The 21,091-nt window shown below is 31.7% G+C and overlaps 1 protein-coding gene across 2 annotated transcripts in view; it reads right to left on the bottom strand.

Moving 5' to 3' along the window:
* Positions 1-15,945, bottom strand: part of LOC108913564 (ATP-binding cassette sub-family G member 1) — an 89,920-nt gene extending 73,975 nt beyond the window's left edge. Inside the window, exon 1 of one of the 2 annotated variants that reach the window (XM_023456075.1) lies at positions 15,657-15,945. In XM_023456075.1, coding sequence (XP_023311843.1) covers positions 15,657-15,846 — 190 coding nt within the window. In that variant the 5' untranslated portion in view covers positions 15,847-15,945. The remainder of the gene's footprint in view (positions 1-15,656) is intronic. The other variant, XM_018719131.2, reaches the window with a different exon arrangement.
* Positions 15,946-21,091: the final 5,146 nt, after the last annotated feature.

Raw genomic sequence — 21,091 nt, 5'->3', positions numbered from 1 at the left:
AAAACAAAAAAAATATATAAATTTATTAAATGTTTGATTAAATAAAAAAATATTTTTCCATCAAGAAAATTTAGGTTCCGTTAAAAAATGAGCAAACCAATATTAAAAATGTAAACCAGTTTCTGCGGCCTCGATACAGTAATTCCTCTTTTGCTCTTAAGCATCTAAAAATAAATTTTCTTCTTTGCTGATACTAGGTATCTCAAGACAACCTTATCGATTTATGTATAAAAATAAATACGTACTCTTTTGCTTCAGAGTCCATTCCCACTGCAGATATGTAGGTTGGTGAACTTCATGTTATTCCACTATAGCAAGTGTTGTAATGATAATCGAAGGGCATAATTTATTTGTTTCAAGTTTAAGATGATATGAAGTCACCTTTAATAATAGCTTAACTTTCAACAGACTTTTTTATTTAATAAAACATGCATAAGAATAGGAATACTTATGATGACATTAACTTATTAACAAAATATTTAACAGGATACATGATATAGTGTGTAGAATTGTAAAAAACTAATATACTTTTTACACATTTGCCCATATTTGTACCACGGTGACAGAAAGAAAAATAAAATACATTATTTTTCCTAAAATAGCAAATCTAGTTGGATTAGATAAAATTACTTAATATTTCAAACAAAAGGTATTTTTAGGAATATGAAAGGTATAAACCAACAATTTAAATTAGTTGTTTGATAAGAGATTGACCCTCCCCTTCCAACTGATAGTCTGATAGGTGATAGGTGTCATTTTTGTTACCATTTACAAATACACGAATACAATTTACAACAGAAGTAAAAAACAGATATCGACGCGACAGCAACTACTTCCAAGGTTCCGTAAATAACTGAACAGTTTAAAACGCGAGTCACCTGCGAAGGCCACCGACCCCCGCGCTGGCTCTGTTTAGACTCTGCACGAGCATATGATACAAGAGAGGAAAAAATGTCAAGTGTCACAATTACTTTTCAATGGTAGTATTACAGATTTCCAAAGCAGTGCAATTCCATTTTTCATTTCCATACGAATTAGTTCTCTTTTTAATTTAATGCAGACAATGCCTTATATTCAGAATGTTTCCTGTAATTGACGACCTATATCTGAATCCACTGTTTATTAAAATAAAATAATGTTGGAAAAAACTAACTATCTCCATGTGGTTTGTATTGCTTAAGTATTAAGTATAATCGCTTCCTAGAAAAATGTAATGATTATTCTGAACACATGTATTATTATTAAATATTAATATAATATTACGTTAAGTTAAGGTATCAACAATAAATCTATCAAACTGTTAGTTTACATCATATATTAGTAGATAAAACAAAAAAAAAATACATTTAATGGAATCATAAAGATAAGCACGTACCTAATTGACATTTACCTTCTTCCGTAACAAAATAGCATGAAGTACCTAATAGATAAAAATACCACATTATTTAAATTATTGCAAGAACAGAAATACTACATATAATACTGCCAAATTTAGCTTAGCGTAGGGACCAGCTTCCAAAATAAAAAAAATCGTTTTGTTTATTTTATATGTGATAAAAATATCTTTTTTTTTGCAATGTCAATGCAGAGAAAAATATTCTTTATGACTAGAAAGTAAGTAGATAGATACTTGCTAGTAGATATTGATTAATTAATTAAAATTTTATATCTCCATTATCAATTATTATTTTTTACCCAATATGTATAAATAAATGTCAAAAGTTGCAACAGCAACATGTATATAGGTTATACAGTATGCTATGTGATCGTTCGCACAGCTGATTGCTTTAACCTATAAAATGTCGGATGAAGAAGAGTTGGTAGTAAGCAAAATTTGTGACACCAAAAGAAAATATGAATGTTGGAGAATTAGAACAGAAAATAGCAAAAGCAGGAAAAAAAACTGTTGAAGAGAAAATTGTGGAGCCAGAACCTTCGTGCATCTTTCGATGGCATCAACTAATCGACATTACACCAGGAAAATTAGCGAAAATAAAAGAGAAACTCGAAAAAAGTCCTATCCGCGAAATTATTGTAAAATTGTCTAAAGGAATATAATACAAGACATCTCTCATCTCGTGAGTCAAAAAATTTTATTAGCTAACTTTCCTATTTAAACAAATAAGTGAGGAAAACAGTTTTTTCACTTTGCAGGGAAAACCATCAATTTTAGCGGAAAGTGTCTGACAGACAGCTTGTAGGGAGTAAAATTATCTACAAAATGAGATTTGTTAAATTAAAATCGGTTAATAAACAAAAAAGTTATTGCAAAAAACAAGAAAATTGCCCATTTTTTAATTTGTTTATAACTATCGCATTTATTGTTAAAATTTTATAAAACCTATGACACGTTGAGGGTTTTGTCATACTTTAAAAGTGTGCCAAAAGTGGGCGCTGTAGGTGCAATAGTTTTCGCACAATTCGATTTGTTTATAACGGAGGCTCCAAAAGTTATGAACTTTAAGCCTCTGTACAGGTTAATTTTCAACCAAACATGATTCTGAAAGCGTCATTGTAATCTTAAAGACGTAATTAAGCGGCCTATTAAAAAATATCACCGTTTTTTTGACATTAACATTCTCAAATTGTGCATTAAAAAACCGTGCGTGTTTCGCTTATAAACAATTTGAAAAAAATTGTTGCTATTTATGCCACCTCACCGAAAATAGATACAATGGATAACTGGCAACAAATTACATTTTTTTAAAAAAAAGCACCCTCTACGACCAACAGGAGCCAAAATAAGAATTTAAAAAAAAAATCGTAGCGCAATTGTTTATAAATATTAAGACTTGAATTTTTCGCAAAATAAAGTTTACGACGTAATCTACGGTTTCTCGTGCATTGCATTGAAAAATGTGGAAAATTAACGACTCACGAGCCCTTTAAAGAGAAGGTACTCTAGTACTAGTACTAGCTAAGTACACTGTCCGGCGCCGGCGGCGTGGTGGTGAGGGAAGCTCGTCCAAGCGAGTCGCGCGCGCGAGAAAAGTTCAAATTGATGCGCGCTGTAAATTTTGCAATATCTCAACTAAAAAAATTCCTATCTTGGCTCCAGTTCGTCGTAGAGGGTAGTTTTTTTTAAATTTGTATTTTTTTGCCAGCTATCCATTGTATCTATTTTCGGTGAGATAGCATAAATAGCAACAATTTTATTCAAATTGTTTATAAGCGAAAAACGCACGGTTTTTTCATGCACAATTTGAGAATGTTAATGTCAAAAAAGTCGGTGATATTTTTTAATAGGTCGCTTAATTACGTCTTTAAGATTACAATGACGCTTTCAGAATCATGTTTGGTTGAAAATTAACGCCTGTACAGAGGCTTAAAGTTCATAACTTTTGGAGCCTCCGTTATAAACAAATAGAATTGTGCCAAAACTATTACACCTACAGCGCCCACTTTTGGCACATTTTTAAAATATGACAAAACCTTCAATATGTCATAGGTTTTATAAAATTTTAACAATAAATGCGATAGTTATAAACAAATTAAAAAATGGGCACTTTCCTTGTTTTTTTGCAATAACTTTTTTGTTTATTAAGCGATTTTAATTTAACAAGTCTCATTTTGTAAATAATTATACTCCCTACAAGCTGTCTGTGAGTCACTTTTCGTTAAAATTGATGGTTTTCCCTGCAAAGTGAAAAAATTGTTTTCCTCATTTATTTGTTTAAATAGAAAAGTTAGTTAATAAAAGTTTTTGACTCACGAGATGAGAGATGTCCTGTATTATGTTCCTTTAGACAATTTTACAATAATCTCGCGGATAGGACTTTTTTCGAGTAAAAATCTTATTTTCTTGGCCTATTATTTCTGATAGTATATATTGCATACAATAACTTGTTAGTTTTACTATCTGAATAAACATCGAACAGGGTGAGTCAAACTGATTGCGATAACAATGCTTATTGCTATATCTCGGAAACCAGACAGATGGTCAAATTGGGGTAAAGTTGTTTAATAATATTGTGAATAATAATTTCTGGGAAATTGAAAATATCTTCCTTAGTTGGGATGATTAGTTGAAAATTATAATTTTTCTTCATTAATGTTTTATCGTTATCCTGGATATTCTGAAGCGAACTTTTCTAAATATGAACCTATTAATGTTAGATTCAAATTCTTACTTTCTTCCGAGTCCAGTAAAGATTAAACATATTAAGTGACGTTTCGAATCGAAAAAAAAATAATTTCTTAGTAACTACACTTTTTCGAACGCTTTTGCTAACTTTTATTCTAACGTAAGTCAAAAATTTATAGTTAAGATCTCGTTGTTTGGGCATGTTTCCTTAATTGGCACATACAAAACTGAAAAAATATACAAACATACAAAACTAAAAACATTATTTAGCAGAAGTAATTAAAAAAAGATGAACAAATAATATTTTTCATGACTAATGATCAAAAAAAGCTAAAAAAATTGTGAGGAAAATATATTTTTCCACAATTTCTTAATTGCAGAAAGAAAAGTGCAGAAAAGTGCAGATATCAATATTCTTGACGAAAAATCAAGAAAAATATTACTCTGATAATCACGTTTTGGCTCTAAACCTCAATAAAGAGTAACATGATATCATTGCCCTTTAATCCTGTAAAAATATTGAAAAATTTGTATTACATAAAAATTATAATAATTACAAGAATCGCGATGTTTCATTTGCAATATGTAGCTGAAATATACGTTATTATTTTTTTATCTAACTAATATTTAAGTGAACTTTTATTAGATCTTTATTTTAATATATGGTGTTAGTAGTTCGTTTATTTTATGTTAACTTTGTTTGAAAGGTATTAAACTAATTCAAATATATTATTCAAAATTTTTTCTAAAAATCCTATGAAATGTAAAATAAAATAGGTTCTTAGAAAATATCAAATTTATTAAATCGTCTTGTTAACTTTCAGCCAATAATATTTGTTATTTGAACAGCCAAAAATATGAATTAACAAATAAATGCTCTCAGAAAGTTCTCTGATCCTTCTTTAAGCGGTTTATTTTAAATACTAAAAAAAGAACATATGTAATACCGAGTTACAACTGTTTAATGGATATCGTAAAGTTTAAGTTATATGGTGGCCAAATATTACAAAAAGATTACACAGTACATATTATGTTGAAACTTTTTCTGAAACCAAATCTGAATCATTCGAACGACTTATAGTCCTAAAATATAAAGAAAAAAAAACGTTTTTATTTTTCACTTTCGCTCATTTGCTTACAAAGGTAATTTTATAAAATTCGGTTTCTAGACATAAGGCACCCTACTAGTTACAAATTACTATGACTATATTTGTTATGTGAGTTGCAAATGTTACTGAGCATGCGCATTAAAGATAATTTCATGTAAGCGAAGTAGCTTGGCAACAGGATATCATTCAAGAAAAGTAATATAAACCACAAAAAATACAGTCTATAAACACAATGAAACAGCACAACACTAAAATAGCTGTTTTGCATTGACAATTTATTGATGAATAAATTGACGAAGTTCTTCATCAATTAATTCACAAATTTATTGGTGAACAGTGTGGTTTTACACTGCTACAGACTTTGTCAAGTTTTTTGACGTATGAATCAGTTCTACCAATTAATCAAAGCAAATAAATTTCAAAAATGTCACCTTTCCACTCACAATTGTTGTGATACAACAGCGGTACCGTTCTGACACATATTGTATAAATATTAGTTTTTGTAAGTAACAAATCAGTAAAAACAATGCAAAACTAGTACGACGCCACACAATTATTACATATTCCAGTAACATAACCTCATTACTGATCTGAGGCTGGAAATCTGTTGGGTTGGTACTTCTGAACTTCACGAAGAAATTGACGAAAATTAGAACATGCTCTAATTCGTCAAGAACTTGATGAATAAATTCATGAAGTTATTTGACAGCAGATTTGGTGCATTACACTTGTCCAATTTCTTGATGAAGCGACTTCATGAATTAATTGATCAATAAATTGTCAATGTAAAACAACTATTAGAAAAACAATAACAGCGATGACATATCAACAAGATATCACCTGCGTACCTGCGTATGGGGCTATTCTTTCCGAGCATGCACACTAGAAATAACACGGCTAATGTTAAATGTTTACTGTATTTAAATTTAGGAATATTATTTTGTATCGTTTTTTGTAAGTTTTAAGGACATTAATGTATCTGTTTTATGAAACCCGTGTTGATTGTTCTTAAATACTTCTAAACACTTATGAAAATGAATTAATTTGAAGTTGTTCATTTTTATAGTATCCATGTAAATAGTACCCATACTCAAGGGACAGACTCGGTCTGTACAATTTCAACTATGACAATTTGCTGCGGCTTGCCTAAATATATGAGTCTATAGATCCTGCTTTTTCGAAGAAACAGATGTATTCATTTCATTATTTCAAGAATTAGTTGGAATATTTAATTTCGAGTCTTGAATCTTTTAAAGAAAATATTACAGATCTATTATAATTTGAGCCGTAGTCTCCCATTAAACAGTTTTAAAATGGTATAATATTGCAAAAGAAACCGATGGAAATTACATGTTACGAAGAGGGGAGTTTTGAGACATAAAACCCTTCCTCCTCGTGGAAACCGCTCTAAACGAACCTCGAAACGAACAGTGAGAAATACATGCAAGATTGACAGGCTTCATAGCAACGGCTCCGCACCTTATTTTTTCGGCATATATGTAGCAGTTTTTCTTTTGAAATTGGTATAAAATTTCATAGATATCTAAATTTATTAGATTTTCATCAAATTCCTATCCTTATTATTAATGAAGAATGTAATTCAAATTTTACTTCTGCCAATTCAAAAAATGTATGACAGTTCAACATGTTTTAATTGCCGTTTTACAAAATGACAGGGATCATGTAGCAATAGTTTAGATATCTATATTGTTGAACAAAGACCACAGTATCTTGGACTTTGACCCCTTAATAGTATTAGTCATTTTTAATAACAATCGCGTATCTGAGAACACTGAATTTTATTAGCTTCTCCAGATTCACACATGTATTGTTTTTCAATAATTTAAACATGTATCCAGATATGTACCATACAGGGTGTTTTCGCAGTCTATATTACAATTTCAGTAACCTATTGAATCATTAAATTTAGAACAAGAATGTATAAATAAACCAAGGGTCATTGATTTCCAAGATGTTGAACTTGAAAATTGAGCTGATGATTTAATTAATTTTTAATTAATTATATTTTATATACAAATATACTAAATAATTTTGATTTTCTAAATTAAAAATTCCCTTTCTTTTCTTACATTTTAGTCAAGATATAATAATATTCTTTAACATTGAAAATTATCTCAACCAATTAATGTATTTATATATTTCTATTTATATTTTATATTTTACTAAATACTGTGTACTTATATGAAAGCGGCAGCCAACGAATGACAAGCCGGGACTGAATTTGACACAAATGTATCAATCAGTGGCATAGTTATTTGCATGCACTATCACAAAGAACCCCAAAATTTCGATGCCTATTTAGAAAATAATATGATTGAAATTGTATTCCCCTTTTTTTATATTTACATATTCCTATTTAAAAATTAAAACAAGTTTGGTACAGTTGAATAAACTTAAAACACCTCTAGACATTCGTTTCACAAAAAAATATACCTACAGCGATAAAGCTATCGTGAGTTATCCTGACCACCGACAGGATAACTTTTTCTTAGGGGTCTTCGAAAACCAGGTCCCAACGGCTGAATTTTCAAAATTTTTAAATGCAAAAAAATATTGTTTAAATGTTGTTTTCTTATAAGTTGGAGAATAAAATAATTATATTATTGTATAATAGAAATTATGCTTTTTTTAACCTCCGAAACCCTTGTAACCCCTTAAATAGAAAGAATTGCGCGAAAATCCTTTTCTGAATATTCATGAACACTCTATATCTGTGAAGTACACAAAATTTTACCATGGAAGTCACACTTCAAAGTTCTTAATACTTAAAATATTACAAAAAAGCACAGAGAGCATCCAGAAATTATTTACTATGGGAGATTATGGCCCTCTGTGTACGCCACTGCTCTTTATACTTATAGAAAGTTTCGATCACGCAACGTAGAGCAGCAGAAATATTTACAGAATATAATTTTAATATTTAGTTCACAAAACGTGAGACCTGCGAGAAAAAATTGAATTACTCGACGCTTTAGTACGAAAACATGCTGTATCAGACTTCGGTTGGAAAATATGCTATCTCAAATTTCAGTTGGAAAACATGCTATCTCAAATTAAGCTTGGAAAACATGCTAACTCAGATCTTTAAGTAAAAACATGCTATTTCAGTGTGACTAGAAATTTAAATTGGCACGTTGAATGATTGAAACCGTGCATTTATAATAAACTTATATATTTTTTAAAAAGTAAGGAACGTTCAGGTACACTGTTTATTATTATTTTTTTATTCAACATTTTTCAATTAATTTTGTTAAGTTACTGTTATAACGACAAAATTGTTAATTAAAAAAATAGAATAATATGCAGTATGCTGCAACACGTACACTACTCGACGTTTTTTGACATAACAAATTATAAAAAAAATAGTGTATACCTTAATATACAGGGTGTTTATTAATTGAATGCCGATACTTAAGGGTGTGAATGCTTGGGTCATTTTAAGAAGAAAACTTAAAATCAACATATGTCATAAACCTCTTAATTTTTGAGCTACAGGGTGTTACAGTTTTAAGAAAAAATTTACTTTTTTATTATAATTTTTTTATCACTCCAGATATTTTTATGAAATTTTGTACACACCTATTAATCATTAAGGAGCATTGTTTGATGTAAAAACTGTTTTAAAATCTTTGCCAATGACGTCCGTACGAGGTTTGAACTAAACATTTTTGAAGAAAAAAATGGTATGCCACTGTTTTTTCTAAAAACTAAAATTATTTTTAAAATCTCCATTTATTTTACAGCAAATTCGGTCCCTAGACTTACTCTCGTACGACGCACCATTTCCAGGTAAAAAAATGAAAACCAAAAAAAGTTTTTTTCCCAAGTTCATTGAGACTGCTTTTGATATTTTGTTGCCATTTTGTAGACACCCACCATGCGTGGAAACACTTTTTGTGGGGCAAAAATTAATTTTCTACTTTCACAAATGACGTTCAGGTAAGCATAATATTAAATGTTTGGATAGAAAAAACGGTAAAACGGTGTCATAATTTTTGACGCTTCTTTTCGCAATAAGTTGACATTGATTTTTCATTATTAAAGAACTATTAGAGTAGGAGGTAAAATCTCATAAAAAATGGTAAATTTTACAATCGGTGAATTAGCTGACATGCATATTACTTATGGGGTTGCCGACGGAAATGCATACGAAGTCAGGAGGATATACCAAGAGCGGTATCCAAATCGCGTACTACCCGATCCGAGAACATTTTCTGGGATTCATAGACGTCTTCACGAAACCGGAAATTTAAAAGTAGACCACAGTGCTAAAGGAGTCCCTGAAACAGTAAGAACACCGGAACTTGAAGAAGGAATTTTACATGAAATTGAGGAGAACCCCGAAACTAGCACGAGGAAAATCGCGGCAACATTTAATGTTTCACACGTACTTGTTTGGAAAATTCTTATCGAAAATTTGTTATATCCATATCACATTGAAAGAGTCCAGGCATTACTCCCTAGAGATTTCCCGTTGCGCATTAATTTCTGTGAGTGGTTTCTTCAAAAGCTGCTGGAAAATCCGTTATTTGACAGGTACATTCTTTTTACCGATGAAGCTAGTTTTTCTTGAAACTCAATACGAAATTTCCATAATAACCATTTGTGGGCGGATGAAAACCCTTTTGCAATTGTTGAATCAAATCATCAAGAACAGTTTTCAATAAATGTTTGGGCTGGTATTATTGACGATTATTTGATAGGCCCATTTTTTCTCCCAAGAAGATTAGATGGACAATCGTATTTACACTTTCTTGAAGAAGATCTGCCGCCAATGCTTGAAGACCTTCCTCTTTTATTAAGAAACCAGATGTGGCTAATGCACGATGGTGCGCCTCCACATTTTAGCTTACGGGTGCGTGAATTTTTAAATCACAACTATCGCGATCGGTGGATAGGCCGCGGAGGAACGCAGTCATGGCCGCCCAGATCTCCCGACCTTAATAGTTTAGACTACTTTTTCTGGGGTCATCTGAAAAGCTTAGTGTACGCAGTGCCGATTCAAACCGAAGAAGAGTTACGAAATCGTATAATAGTATGCTGCCAAACCATAAGAGACACCCCAGGAATTTTTGAAAATGTACGTCAGTCTATGCGAAGAAGAGTAGATGCTTGCATACGTGTGGGTGGAGGACACTTTCAACAACTACTGTAAATACATAATAAATACATTATGACACTTTACCCAGCCTACTAATTTTTATTTCATTTGCTTTAAGGGGGCATTTAATGAGCTTACCGTTTTTTCTATCCAAACATTTAATATTATGCCTACGTGAACGTCATTTGTGAAAGTAGAAAATTAATTTTTGCCCCACAAAAAGTGTTTCCACGCATGGTGGGTGTCTACAAAATGGCAACAAAATATCAAAAGCAGTCTCAATGAACTTGGGGAAAAAACTTTTTTTGGTTTTCATTTTTTTACGTGCAAATGGTGCGTCGTACGAGAGTAAGTCTAGGGACCGAATTTGCTGTAAAATAAATGGAGATTTTAAAAATAATTTTAGTTTTTAGAAAAAGCAGTGGCGTACCATTTTTTTCTTCAAAAATGTTTAGTTCAAACCTCGTACGGACGTCATTGGCAAAGATTTTAAAACATTTTTTACATCAAACAATGCTCCTTAATGATTAATAGGTGTGTACAAAATTTCATAAAAATATCTGGAGTGATAAGAAAATTATAATAAAAAAGTAAATTTTTTCTTAAAACTGTAACACCCTGTAGCTCAAAAATTAAGAGGTTTAGGACATATGTTGATATTAAGTTTTCTTCTTAAAATGACCCAAGGATTCACACCCTTCAGTATCGGCATTCAATTAATAAACACCCTGTATAAAAATGTTTGTTATTACTAAAAATTATTCGATTTTTCATACAAGTTTGCTTTGATATAAAAATTAATAGCGAACTCTTACCTGATTTATATATAATAACAAACATTTTTATATATTAAGGTATACACTATTTATTTATAATTTGTTATTTCAAAAAACCTCGAGTAATGTACGTGTTGCAGCATACTGCATATTATTCTATTTTTTTAATTGACAACTTTGTCGTTTATAACAGTAACTTAACAAAATTAATTGAAAAATGTTGAATAAAAAAAATAAAATAAACAGTGTACCTGAACATAAACATTCCTTACTTTTTTTAAAATATATTGTATAACTTTATTATAAATACACGGTTTCAATCATTCAATGTGCCAACTTAAATTTCTAGTCACATTGAGATAGCATGTTTTTACTTAAAGATCTGAGTTAGCATGTTTTCCAAGCTTAATTTGAGCTAGCATGTTTTGCAACTGAAATTTGAGATAGCATGTTTTCCAACCGAAATCTGAGATAGCATGTTTTCGTACTAAAGCGTCGTACTGTGATCTGTCTAGAAATGCGAGTATAAGAAGAGATAAATTCATACCGGAAACAAATTTTAATTGTACGTATAAATAAATTTAATTATACGGTCAACGATCGATAAGCTTATTTATTTTTATATTTATGGCAGCTAATTCAAATTTCTGATAATACAGAATCGCCTATCACAAATTTAAAAAATATATTAAATATTTTAAACTTTTCTTTCAAATTTTGAAAGATATATTATTATAAAAAAACAATAATTACATTCTGTCCATTTCGATAATTTAACATCTTATCTATTCTATTCTATCTATATCTATTCACAAATTTTGAGTGTTAACATCTAGTAACAATCAACACTAACAGTTAATTGAATGGACGGGGCATGTAGTCCGCAGAGCAGTTGTTCCCCACAATATTATTATTTAAGAACATTTAATGAAGCTTTTATTTTAATAATCCGTAATCTACGGTGTTGGTAATTTATCAATTTCCCAATTCTAAAATAAAACCAGTCAATCTTTTAAGTTATCTAAATACCTGTAGATAATAAGCACGACAGTGTCTGTCATTTAAGGCGGGCCTATCAGAGACGTTAAACGTCAATTTCAATGCTAGAATTTTTAAACGTCGGTAAAGTTATATTTAATAATAATAATAATAACAACAATGGTAATAAAATATTTAACATAGGAGTTGTCAGTATTTCCAAATTATTATTGTTGAATATGTGTACCGATGTAGAATTTCCAAGTCAACTTCTCTAATACTCTTTTAGTGTGACGTCACATATTTAGGCAACCTGCAACAAATTGTGCAGACCCAATCTTATCCTTGTGTATTATTTACATAGATACTATAAAAATGGACAACTTCAAATTAATTAATTTATTTTTACAAGGATTTAGAAGTATTTAAGTATAATCAACAAGTGTTTCGTAAAATAAATGCACTAATGTGCTTAAAACTTACAAAAAACGACATAAAAGATTAGTCCTAAATTTAAATAAAGTAAAAATTTAACATCAGCCGTGTTATGCCTAATGAGCAGGTGAGATCTTGTTGATATATCATTGTTATCATCAGTAGCGTATTTTCTCTTCTTTTGTTTAATCTTGACATTTTCTAGTTCTATTAAGTATTTTTATTGTTTTAGTAAGTTGATCGAGTGTTTATTTCTTCAAGTGGTTTATTATAAACGTACTCTTAACCATAACCATTTTCTTGAATGATATCCTGTTGCGAGGCTACTTGGTTTACAAGAAATTATCTTTAATGCGCATGTTCAGTAACACTGATATAATTTTAATTTATTAATTACTATAAAAGTCAATATTGTTCTTTAAAATATATAAATTCTATAATTCTTTTAGTTTGTCACTTGGGATTTGAAACTTCTTAAATATTTCTAATTTTGCCAGAATATCAGGATGTTTAAGGTCATGACGAAGAAGACATTTTTTGACACATGTCCAAAGTACAGAAGGTCGAAAATCGATCTAGTAAAAATACTGTGAAATTCTTCATAACAATGTGTACTATGGTGGCGTATGTGACGTCACTACTAAAAAGGTTTATTAATATGTCATAGTTAAAATAAAACCAGAAATAAGAGAAAACGAATACAACATTCTTCTAAGTTCTGTCTTGACGTATGTATACAGGCTGTTACAAATTCGCTTCTCACTACAGGGATCTCGAAAACGGTAAGAGATACAAACTAGCTTAAATGGGGGCAAAGTTGCGTAATTAGGGGACCAAAATTATACCTCTAAAAAATCAAGACTAACAAGATAAGTTTTCGAAATATTCGAAAAAAACAGAAATTTTGGAAATCCATTTTTGTTTCATTTCAGCCTTGTTTGAGGTGATATTGAAAAAGAAGAACACTTTCTCATGGCCACTTTTTGCCCTCTATCGAATGGCATAATCAATTTTTATATGTAACGTTTCGTCTCTCCAGAACCATCACCAACTTCATTTTTTTAAATACGACCCTGGATATTTTATAACATTTTTTGCAAGCCTTCATGACCCCTACCATGTACTGCCTCAGCCCGAACCAGATTCAGACGTTTTGTCTCGAAAAAATCATCTTCAGTGTATTCGTTCCAAATTTATCTAAATTTTTTATTTAGATTTCTTTGTTTATTGAATTATCGTACACTGTAAGTGTCCTTGGACCCTGTGAAATCCATCTAGTTATTTAAACTATTACCACCACGCATTAAAATAATTACAGTTTTATTCCGGTGTCCATAGTTATTTCTAGGCTTCTGGAGTGCTCAAAATTCAAACAAATTTTGATCTATTTTTTTCAGGATATTCATACACATACATCTGACATGCTCTTTCACAGTTACGGTTACAGATATAATAAATTTCGATAATATTACGCTGATCTTCATTTTCAACCTTTGTCAAAACGAAAATGTTTTTGAACATTTACTGAAATTTTTTAATGAATAATATAATATTCAGTGCGTTTTGGTTGTTCATATGCATTTTTAAGAATTAATTTTTCATAATAAAATTAAAATTGTAATGTTTCAATTTTGACGCTACAACTTATTGAGTTATGTATGACCAAGTGATGGTAATAGTTAATAATAATAAATGTTTTATTGTATGGTGGTAATAGTTTAAATAACTAAATGGATTTCACAGGGTCTAAAGACACTTACAGTGTACGATAAATCAATAAACAAAGAAATCTAAATAAAAAATTTAAATAAATTTGGAACGAATACACTGAAGATGAATTTTTTGAGACAAAACGTTTGAATCTGGTTCGGGCTGAGGCAGTACAGTATTGGCTTGCAAAAAATGTAATAAAATTTCTAGTATTTAAAAAAATGAAGTTGATGATGGTCTTGGAGAGACGAAACGTTACATATAAAAATTGATTGTGCCATTCGATAAAGGGCAAACAGTGGTCATGAGAAAGTGTTCTTCTTTTTACAATATCACCTCAAACAAGGCTGAAATGAAACAAAAACGGATTTCCAAAATTTCGGTTATTTTCAAATATTTCGAAAACTAATGTTAGCCTTGATTTTTTAGAGGCATAATATTGGTCCCCTGATTACGCAACTTTGCCCCCATTTAAGCTACTTCGTACCTCTTACCGTTTCCGAGATCCCTGCAGTGAGAAGCGAATTTGTAACAGCCTGTATTTCGTTACAATCCAATAAGAAGTCAGCTGTTTTCTAGAGAACAGATTTAAACATGTCTATGTCAGCCCGATGTTTCATTGCTTTTTGTTCATTGTTCTGCGTTCGTTACCTTTGCAAATAACAGCCAGGTGTGATAACAGAAGCACTAAATAGTGATATTAAATGTTTAAAACCTTTTTCTTTTATAGGAACAGCGCCCTTAAATTCATGTCGAAACCTACACACAAATTAAAATACCACTGCTGCACCAAATCGAACGCATCCGAAAATGACTCGTATAAACTCGATTTTCTGTGGATACATTTCTTTGTTGTATGTTGTATATCTTTACACATGTTTTGGACGACACGAAAACAAATAATTTCCGTCTCTTTTCTACCAACATTAAACAGCTGATCGATGTCAATGCCTGCTTGAAGCGTTTTGCTTTGTTTAGATTACCTTCAAGCCATGCAATATCAATGTCATTTCCTTTTGTACTTTGTGCGCGATTGAAATTACATTACGAAATAAAATACACGCAAAATATCTAATCGTTTATCAACATTGAGATTAAACGTTTCAAAACATTACTTTCTCTCAAATCGTTGCTTATACTCAGTATGAAATTAAATTATTACTTGTATCATAAACAATGTGTTTCAAAGATTGAAATTGCAGGTATTTGTTACTATCTGTATTTTTAAACCTGATAGGTATCTAGGTAGATGATAATAATTCGACAAAACTGTTTTCATTCCTATCTACGTGATATATTATTTGGGTGTACCTAATACAATTAATAAGTATTATCTTTTTATGCCTCTGTCGGAAAATTACGACGGATGGATTAAATAATGTTTAGTTATGCGGTGTTTTATGAATCGTTTTTAATAAATAAAAAAATTATAATTCACTTACTTCTTTTGAATAATCCCACTTTAACAGTGTAGGAGATGTCTCTGAATCCCACATGCACTGCACTGTCGGTAGAAGGAACAAAATTGCTGATACAAGAATGCTCCGGTATGGTGAGCAGGTCGATCTTTTGCGAATCCGGGCGCCTTAGTTTCAATTTTGGCAGAGCGGGTGTAAAACTGGAAGAATCCATAGTTCTACGACCTCCAGCTCTCGCAAGCGACTAGCGAGCAGGGAGTAGCGAGACCAGCGAGAATAAAAGTCGGTTTATGTCGTCTCAGTGAAATACCCCCAGAATGGTTTCGGAGCCACTGAGTCAGCGAGCAGCTGGTGCAGGTTAATCTACCATTGTTTTTATCTGAAAGATAAATAGGTAGGGATGATAATTGCTGATAACGCATTACTGTTTGTATTTTGGGGATACGACAGCGTTTTATCTATCGGGTGATGCAGGGGTGGGAGTTTTTTGTACAAAAAACATGTTAGAAGTTGTTTGAAGTACACTTATCTAAAGCACTGATTGTGAATCATCGGTGAGCTTTATAAGGGTCTTATTGACTCAGCGGGAAAGCTCCATGAATCACCTTATGCCTTATGCCAGTCCTGGATATTATTTTACTTTGCACGTTTAAAAAATCATGAGAAATTAAATGTTAAAAAAGGTAAAACAATTAAAATTTTTTAATCGTTAATTTTTATGATTTAACACTAAAACAATTTATTTCTATGCCATTCGAGCGATTATTTAAAATAAAAAAAAGTTGTTTTCGAAATTTTGTTTTATGACAAACATAAAAAATCACGTTCGTTTTGTGAAATTGTTATAACTTTTTTATTAAAAATTAAAAAATATATCTATTTCTCTGAAAAGATAGGTTATATTTTTAAGAGTAAATTGGAAAAAAAAATATAAAATTCATTAATTTTTCTACTTATGATTTTTTAAATTTCTGAAATCATCCCTTAACTTCTAGTCTCCTTAACTCTGATAGTACAAGAAAAAGTTAATACACCATTTTTATGTAGAATTTTATGCTCTACAACTTTTATAAGAAACTTCTTTTTCTAGCTCTTACCCCTTTGGAGTTAACTTGAAAAACCCTTTATTTTATCTTTTTTCACCCCTGGCCGGGGGTTGAAAAAAAATTACTGTCACTTATTGTTATTATATACCTTAAACTAGCCTATATAAAAAATTCAGGCAAGTTGCCCAAAATTGCGATTTAATGGCCTATTTAATTGGACTATAAAGAGATATTTCCTTTTGAGTCCTGACGAGCGGTCCACCCCTAAAAAAGATGCTTAGAAAATCAAGGTCACCGACCACGAGGAGGTGCCAGGATGACACCTTTTGTAATCGATCGACAAAAAACCTAAGTAACATTTTTGTGTTACTTAGGTTTTTTGTTCGCAATAACTCAATGCATCGATTACAAAAGGTTTTATTCTGGCCTCTCCTCGTGGTCGGTGACGTTGATTTTCTAAGCATCTTTTTAGGGGTGGACCGCTCGTCTATTTACGAAAACCTATTTGAATCCTGGAATTAAGAGTAATATCAGAAACGAATTTTCTCACCGTAACATAAAACAATTTTTTTCTCAAAAAGTATAGTGTGCCACCTCAAATTTTCACTGTTTATACAAAAAGACATGCCCCTTCGCAAATTCGTTTCTCAAGTTGTCTTAATTCTAGGACTCCTACGGGTTTTTGAAAAAAACTGATAGCAGAGCACTAAAGGGCATGTCTTTTTATATAGGCAAAAATTGACTTTATACTTTTTGAGAAAAAAATTGTTGTATAAGGGTGCGCAAAAATTCGTTTCTGAAGTTGCGTCTTAATTCTAGGACTTCTACGGGTTTTTGGAAAAAACTGAAAGCAGGGCTCGAAATGGCATGTCTTTTTGTATAAACAGTGAAAAATGTGGGGTAGCACACTCTATACTTTTTAAGAAAAAAATTGTTTTTTGTTACGGTGAGAAAATTCGTTTGTGATGTTACTCTTAATTCCAGGATTCATATAGGTTTTTGTAAAAGAAAGATGTCAGGACTCAAAAGGGAATATCTCTTTACGAATGTACTGAAAAATTGAAGGCAGCAGAGTATTGTAATATTTTTGACTTCTATAGTTACCAGTGGCGCAAAAGGTCTATTTCTTAGATTGTACATTTGCCGCTACACCTAAATAGAATTGTAGTCACTATTGTCAGAAACGTTTCTGAAGAAAAACGTTTCTAACTCCACACATAGAAATTAATATGCTCTTATTTCGGAAACTAATTTTTTCAAACTACATTTCGGCTATTGATTATATCCAAAACAAAAACAAGATTAAAAAGAACTGTGACGTTCAAGCAATTTTATTGCATGAATCGTTCAAAGCGTCATTTTATATTTCGAAAACGAAGCAAAATTTCGCTATAGATCATAGGAAAAATTATTTAGAATATTGAATTTCCCATCAAAGTAGCTTCAAAAAATTGTGCTAAGCGATATCTAGGTAGCCGCAATAATTTAGAAGTACAAGTACAGTAATTATGTATATTCGATTGAACCGTGTAACTGGCAATATTCTTATGAATATCCAATAAACAGTAATAAACAAATAGCGATGGAAAGGGCATGATTGCAAGGTTCACAAAAGTTGGCGACAGTGATCTTTATAACCTACGTTGGCCAGAATACAAATGGCTTTTTTTGGGTTCTAAAGGTTTTTAAAGCGCTATAGCAGCCCCCCCATAGCACAATACCATAAGACAAGATGGAATTAAAGAGGGAAAAATAAACTAATCTTAAAGTATCAGTGCTAATCACCTCTCTCAGTTGCCTTAACAAAAAAACTACTCCAGACAACCTCTTATTCATGGACTCAACATGGTCAGACCAAGTCAATTTATCATCAATTGTAATACCAAGGATTTTAACACATTTATGTTCTACATGCCCTGGAGTAGTGGTAAACGTTATACTCTGGGGATTTATCTCTATTAATTTTAAGATTGTTAAATCAATTTATTGCTTTAGATAACATGTTAGATGAATCTTCAGTTAGACATGAGGAATATTTATTCATATTAATTAGGGTGGTGTCATCTGAGAATAGTACACACTTATTAGGTGCGGTAGCAAAGCAAAAGTCATTAAGATATATTGCGAAAAGCAAGGGCACCAAAACAGAACCCTGGGGAACACCGTGATCAATACGGTCAAACTTGGAAGAATTGCCATTAACTGTAACACACTGACGTCAAACAACTTGAGAACAGATTGAATCTAACACCATAGCAACTTAGGTTCCGCAGTAGTAAGCCGTGGGAGACACAATCAAATGCCTTAGTCAAGTCACACAACGTAACAGCTACGTGTTCTCCGTTTTCTAGGAACATTACTATGTATTCCATAATTTTCTGTAAGGCCTGTATGGTAGATCTACCATTATCCCCTATATAGATATAAATTAAGAAAACCTATTCCAAATTTGTTACTGATATTATTACTTAATTATTATCACTGGTTTAGATATTATTAAAAAAACATTGTCAACATGTCTTCTAGTTGTTATATTTAACTTCGTAAGGAGTCGAAATTAACCCTTAGTTCATTACTATTAATGTTGTCTAAAGAACACCCTGTAGAAGTTTGGCAGTAGAATGCCAAAGTGATGCCAAAGCGGCATCATAACACAAGCTTTACCAAAACCGAAAATCTCTAAACTGATAACGTCAGTTCTTCCCCAGGCTATTAGTTCCATAATTGCTTTGATAAACAGATAATATTAAATTGACTCAAATATTTACCGATGTCTATTCAGGACCTGGGAAGTAAAAATTTGATTTACACGTGGATTTTGGGTTTCAGAAACGAAAGGGGGGGTGTGTATATGTACTTTTGTAATGTAGAATAATTAGTCGAGGAAATAAAGCACTGAACCTCCGAAATTTTTCGATCAAGTCGTATCAAGATGGGTTTTTTTGCATTCGGCTTCTAAAATTATGTGAAAAAAATGTAGCACCTTTGTATTATGTTTTTCGGCCAAATTGCATTTGTGCAGTGCAAAATGCATCCGGAAAATGCATTTTTTAAAGTCACTTAGAAAAAATTCATAACTCGGTTAATAATACCTGGAATGGACTAAAATCAGGGTCCTGGGGGTTTTCGAGGTCGCTAATCCCGAATATGACCTTCAAATTGGTCCATCGCCGGCCTGGAGCTTAGGCTTCTCCTGAATTTCACTCTTAAATGCAACGAGACTTGGCACCCGGGGGTTTTTCGGATCGCTAATTCCTAATCTGGCATCGGCGAGCACCCCCCGGACACCTGGTGCACAGGAACCTGTACATGGACATCATCTCCGGGAGTTTTCCTGTAAAATTCACGTAAACGAGCCGAAAATCGTATCAGGGGTGTTTTCGGGGCGCTCTTCTCGAATCTGGCGTCGGCGACCACCCCCCGGACACCTGGTGCACCGGAACCTGAACCTTGAAATCGGCGTCATCGCCAGAAAATACAATAAACAGTGAATTTTTAATATATTTGACACTGCCGTTGTTACTGCAATAACTTTTTTGGAATTGTTGATCTCATTTAAAGTATGCAAGATGAAAATAGAGGGAATAAATTGAACGAATGTCACAATGTATACAAGTGTTGTTTCAAAAACAAATCAAAGTCATTTATTTCCAAATCAATTGCCATTTCTAACCTATTCTTAACTTCAATTGGATTTAACTCAAATTTAATTTCGAGGACTCCGGTCTAGGGGGCCACAGTCGTGCATGCGTCATATTATAAGATGATTTCGAGAAGAGCGCCCCGAAAAAACTCCTGAGGTAGGCCATGAAAACAAACGTTTGTTTACTTGAATTCATTTGGCAGATTATTAAACTTAAATTTTTTGCTTTCACTTTACGGTGCTGCATTGGATATCAAGTAAAATCTAAAGAAAAAATGCAGAATTTTAATAATAATTTTAATAGACATTCATTTTGTGTATGAATTTTGTAATGGCAGAGCATTAGCGGCACCAAGGGAATACCAACGGATATACCCGAATCGGAGGCAAACTGGAAGTAGAATATTTACTAATAATCTAATATTTCCAAATGTAAACAATAAACTATGACAGAAGTGGGGTTTTTGCAAAAAAAAAATGGACTCTAGATTTACTTCGATATAATGCTTCGTTTTCGAAAAATATCTATTTAGATTTAGAAGTTATATCTATCCATGTCCATCTTCTTCTTCATTTCAAACTACAAATTTAGAAACCGTTCTTGCATAGTTCAAATCACAAACTGTTTGTAGACTGTTGGCATCCACGCATGCGTAGTAGTAATAGTTGCAAACTGTCAGTAATTTACTACAGAAACAAACAGTAGTGCACAGTAAGTGCACAGTAGTCAACTGAAATTTTGTAATAAATCGGATAACAAAGAAATTAAA

This window comes from Anoplophora glabripennis, unplaced genomic scaffold (assembly GCF_000390285.2).
Source record: "Anoplophora glabripennis isolate ALB-LARVAE unplaced genomic scaffold, Agla_2.0 scaffold951, whole genome shotgun sequence".
NCBI lineage: Eukaryota > Metazoa > Arthropoda > Insecta > Coleoptera > Cerambycidae > Anoplophora > Anoplophora glabripennis.
Note: the sequence above shows the minus strand (reverse complement) of the source record. Positions and strands in the feature narration are given on the sequence as shown.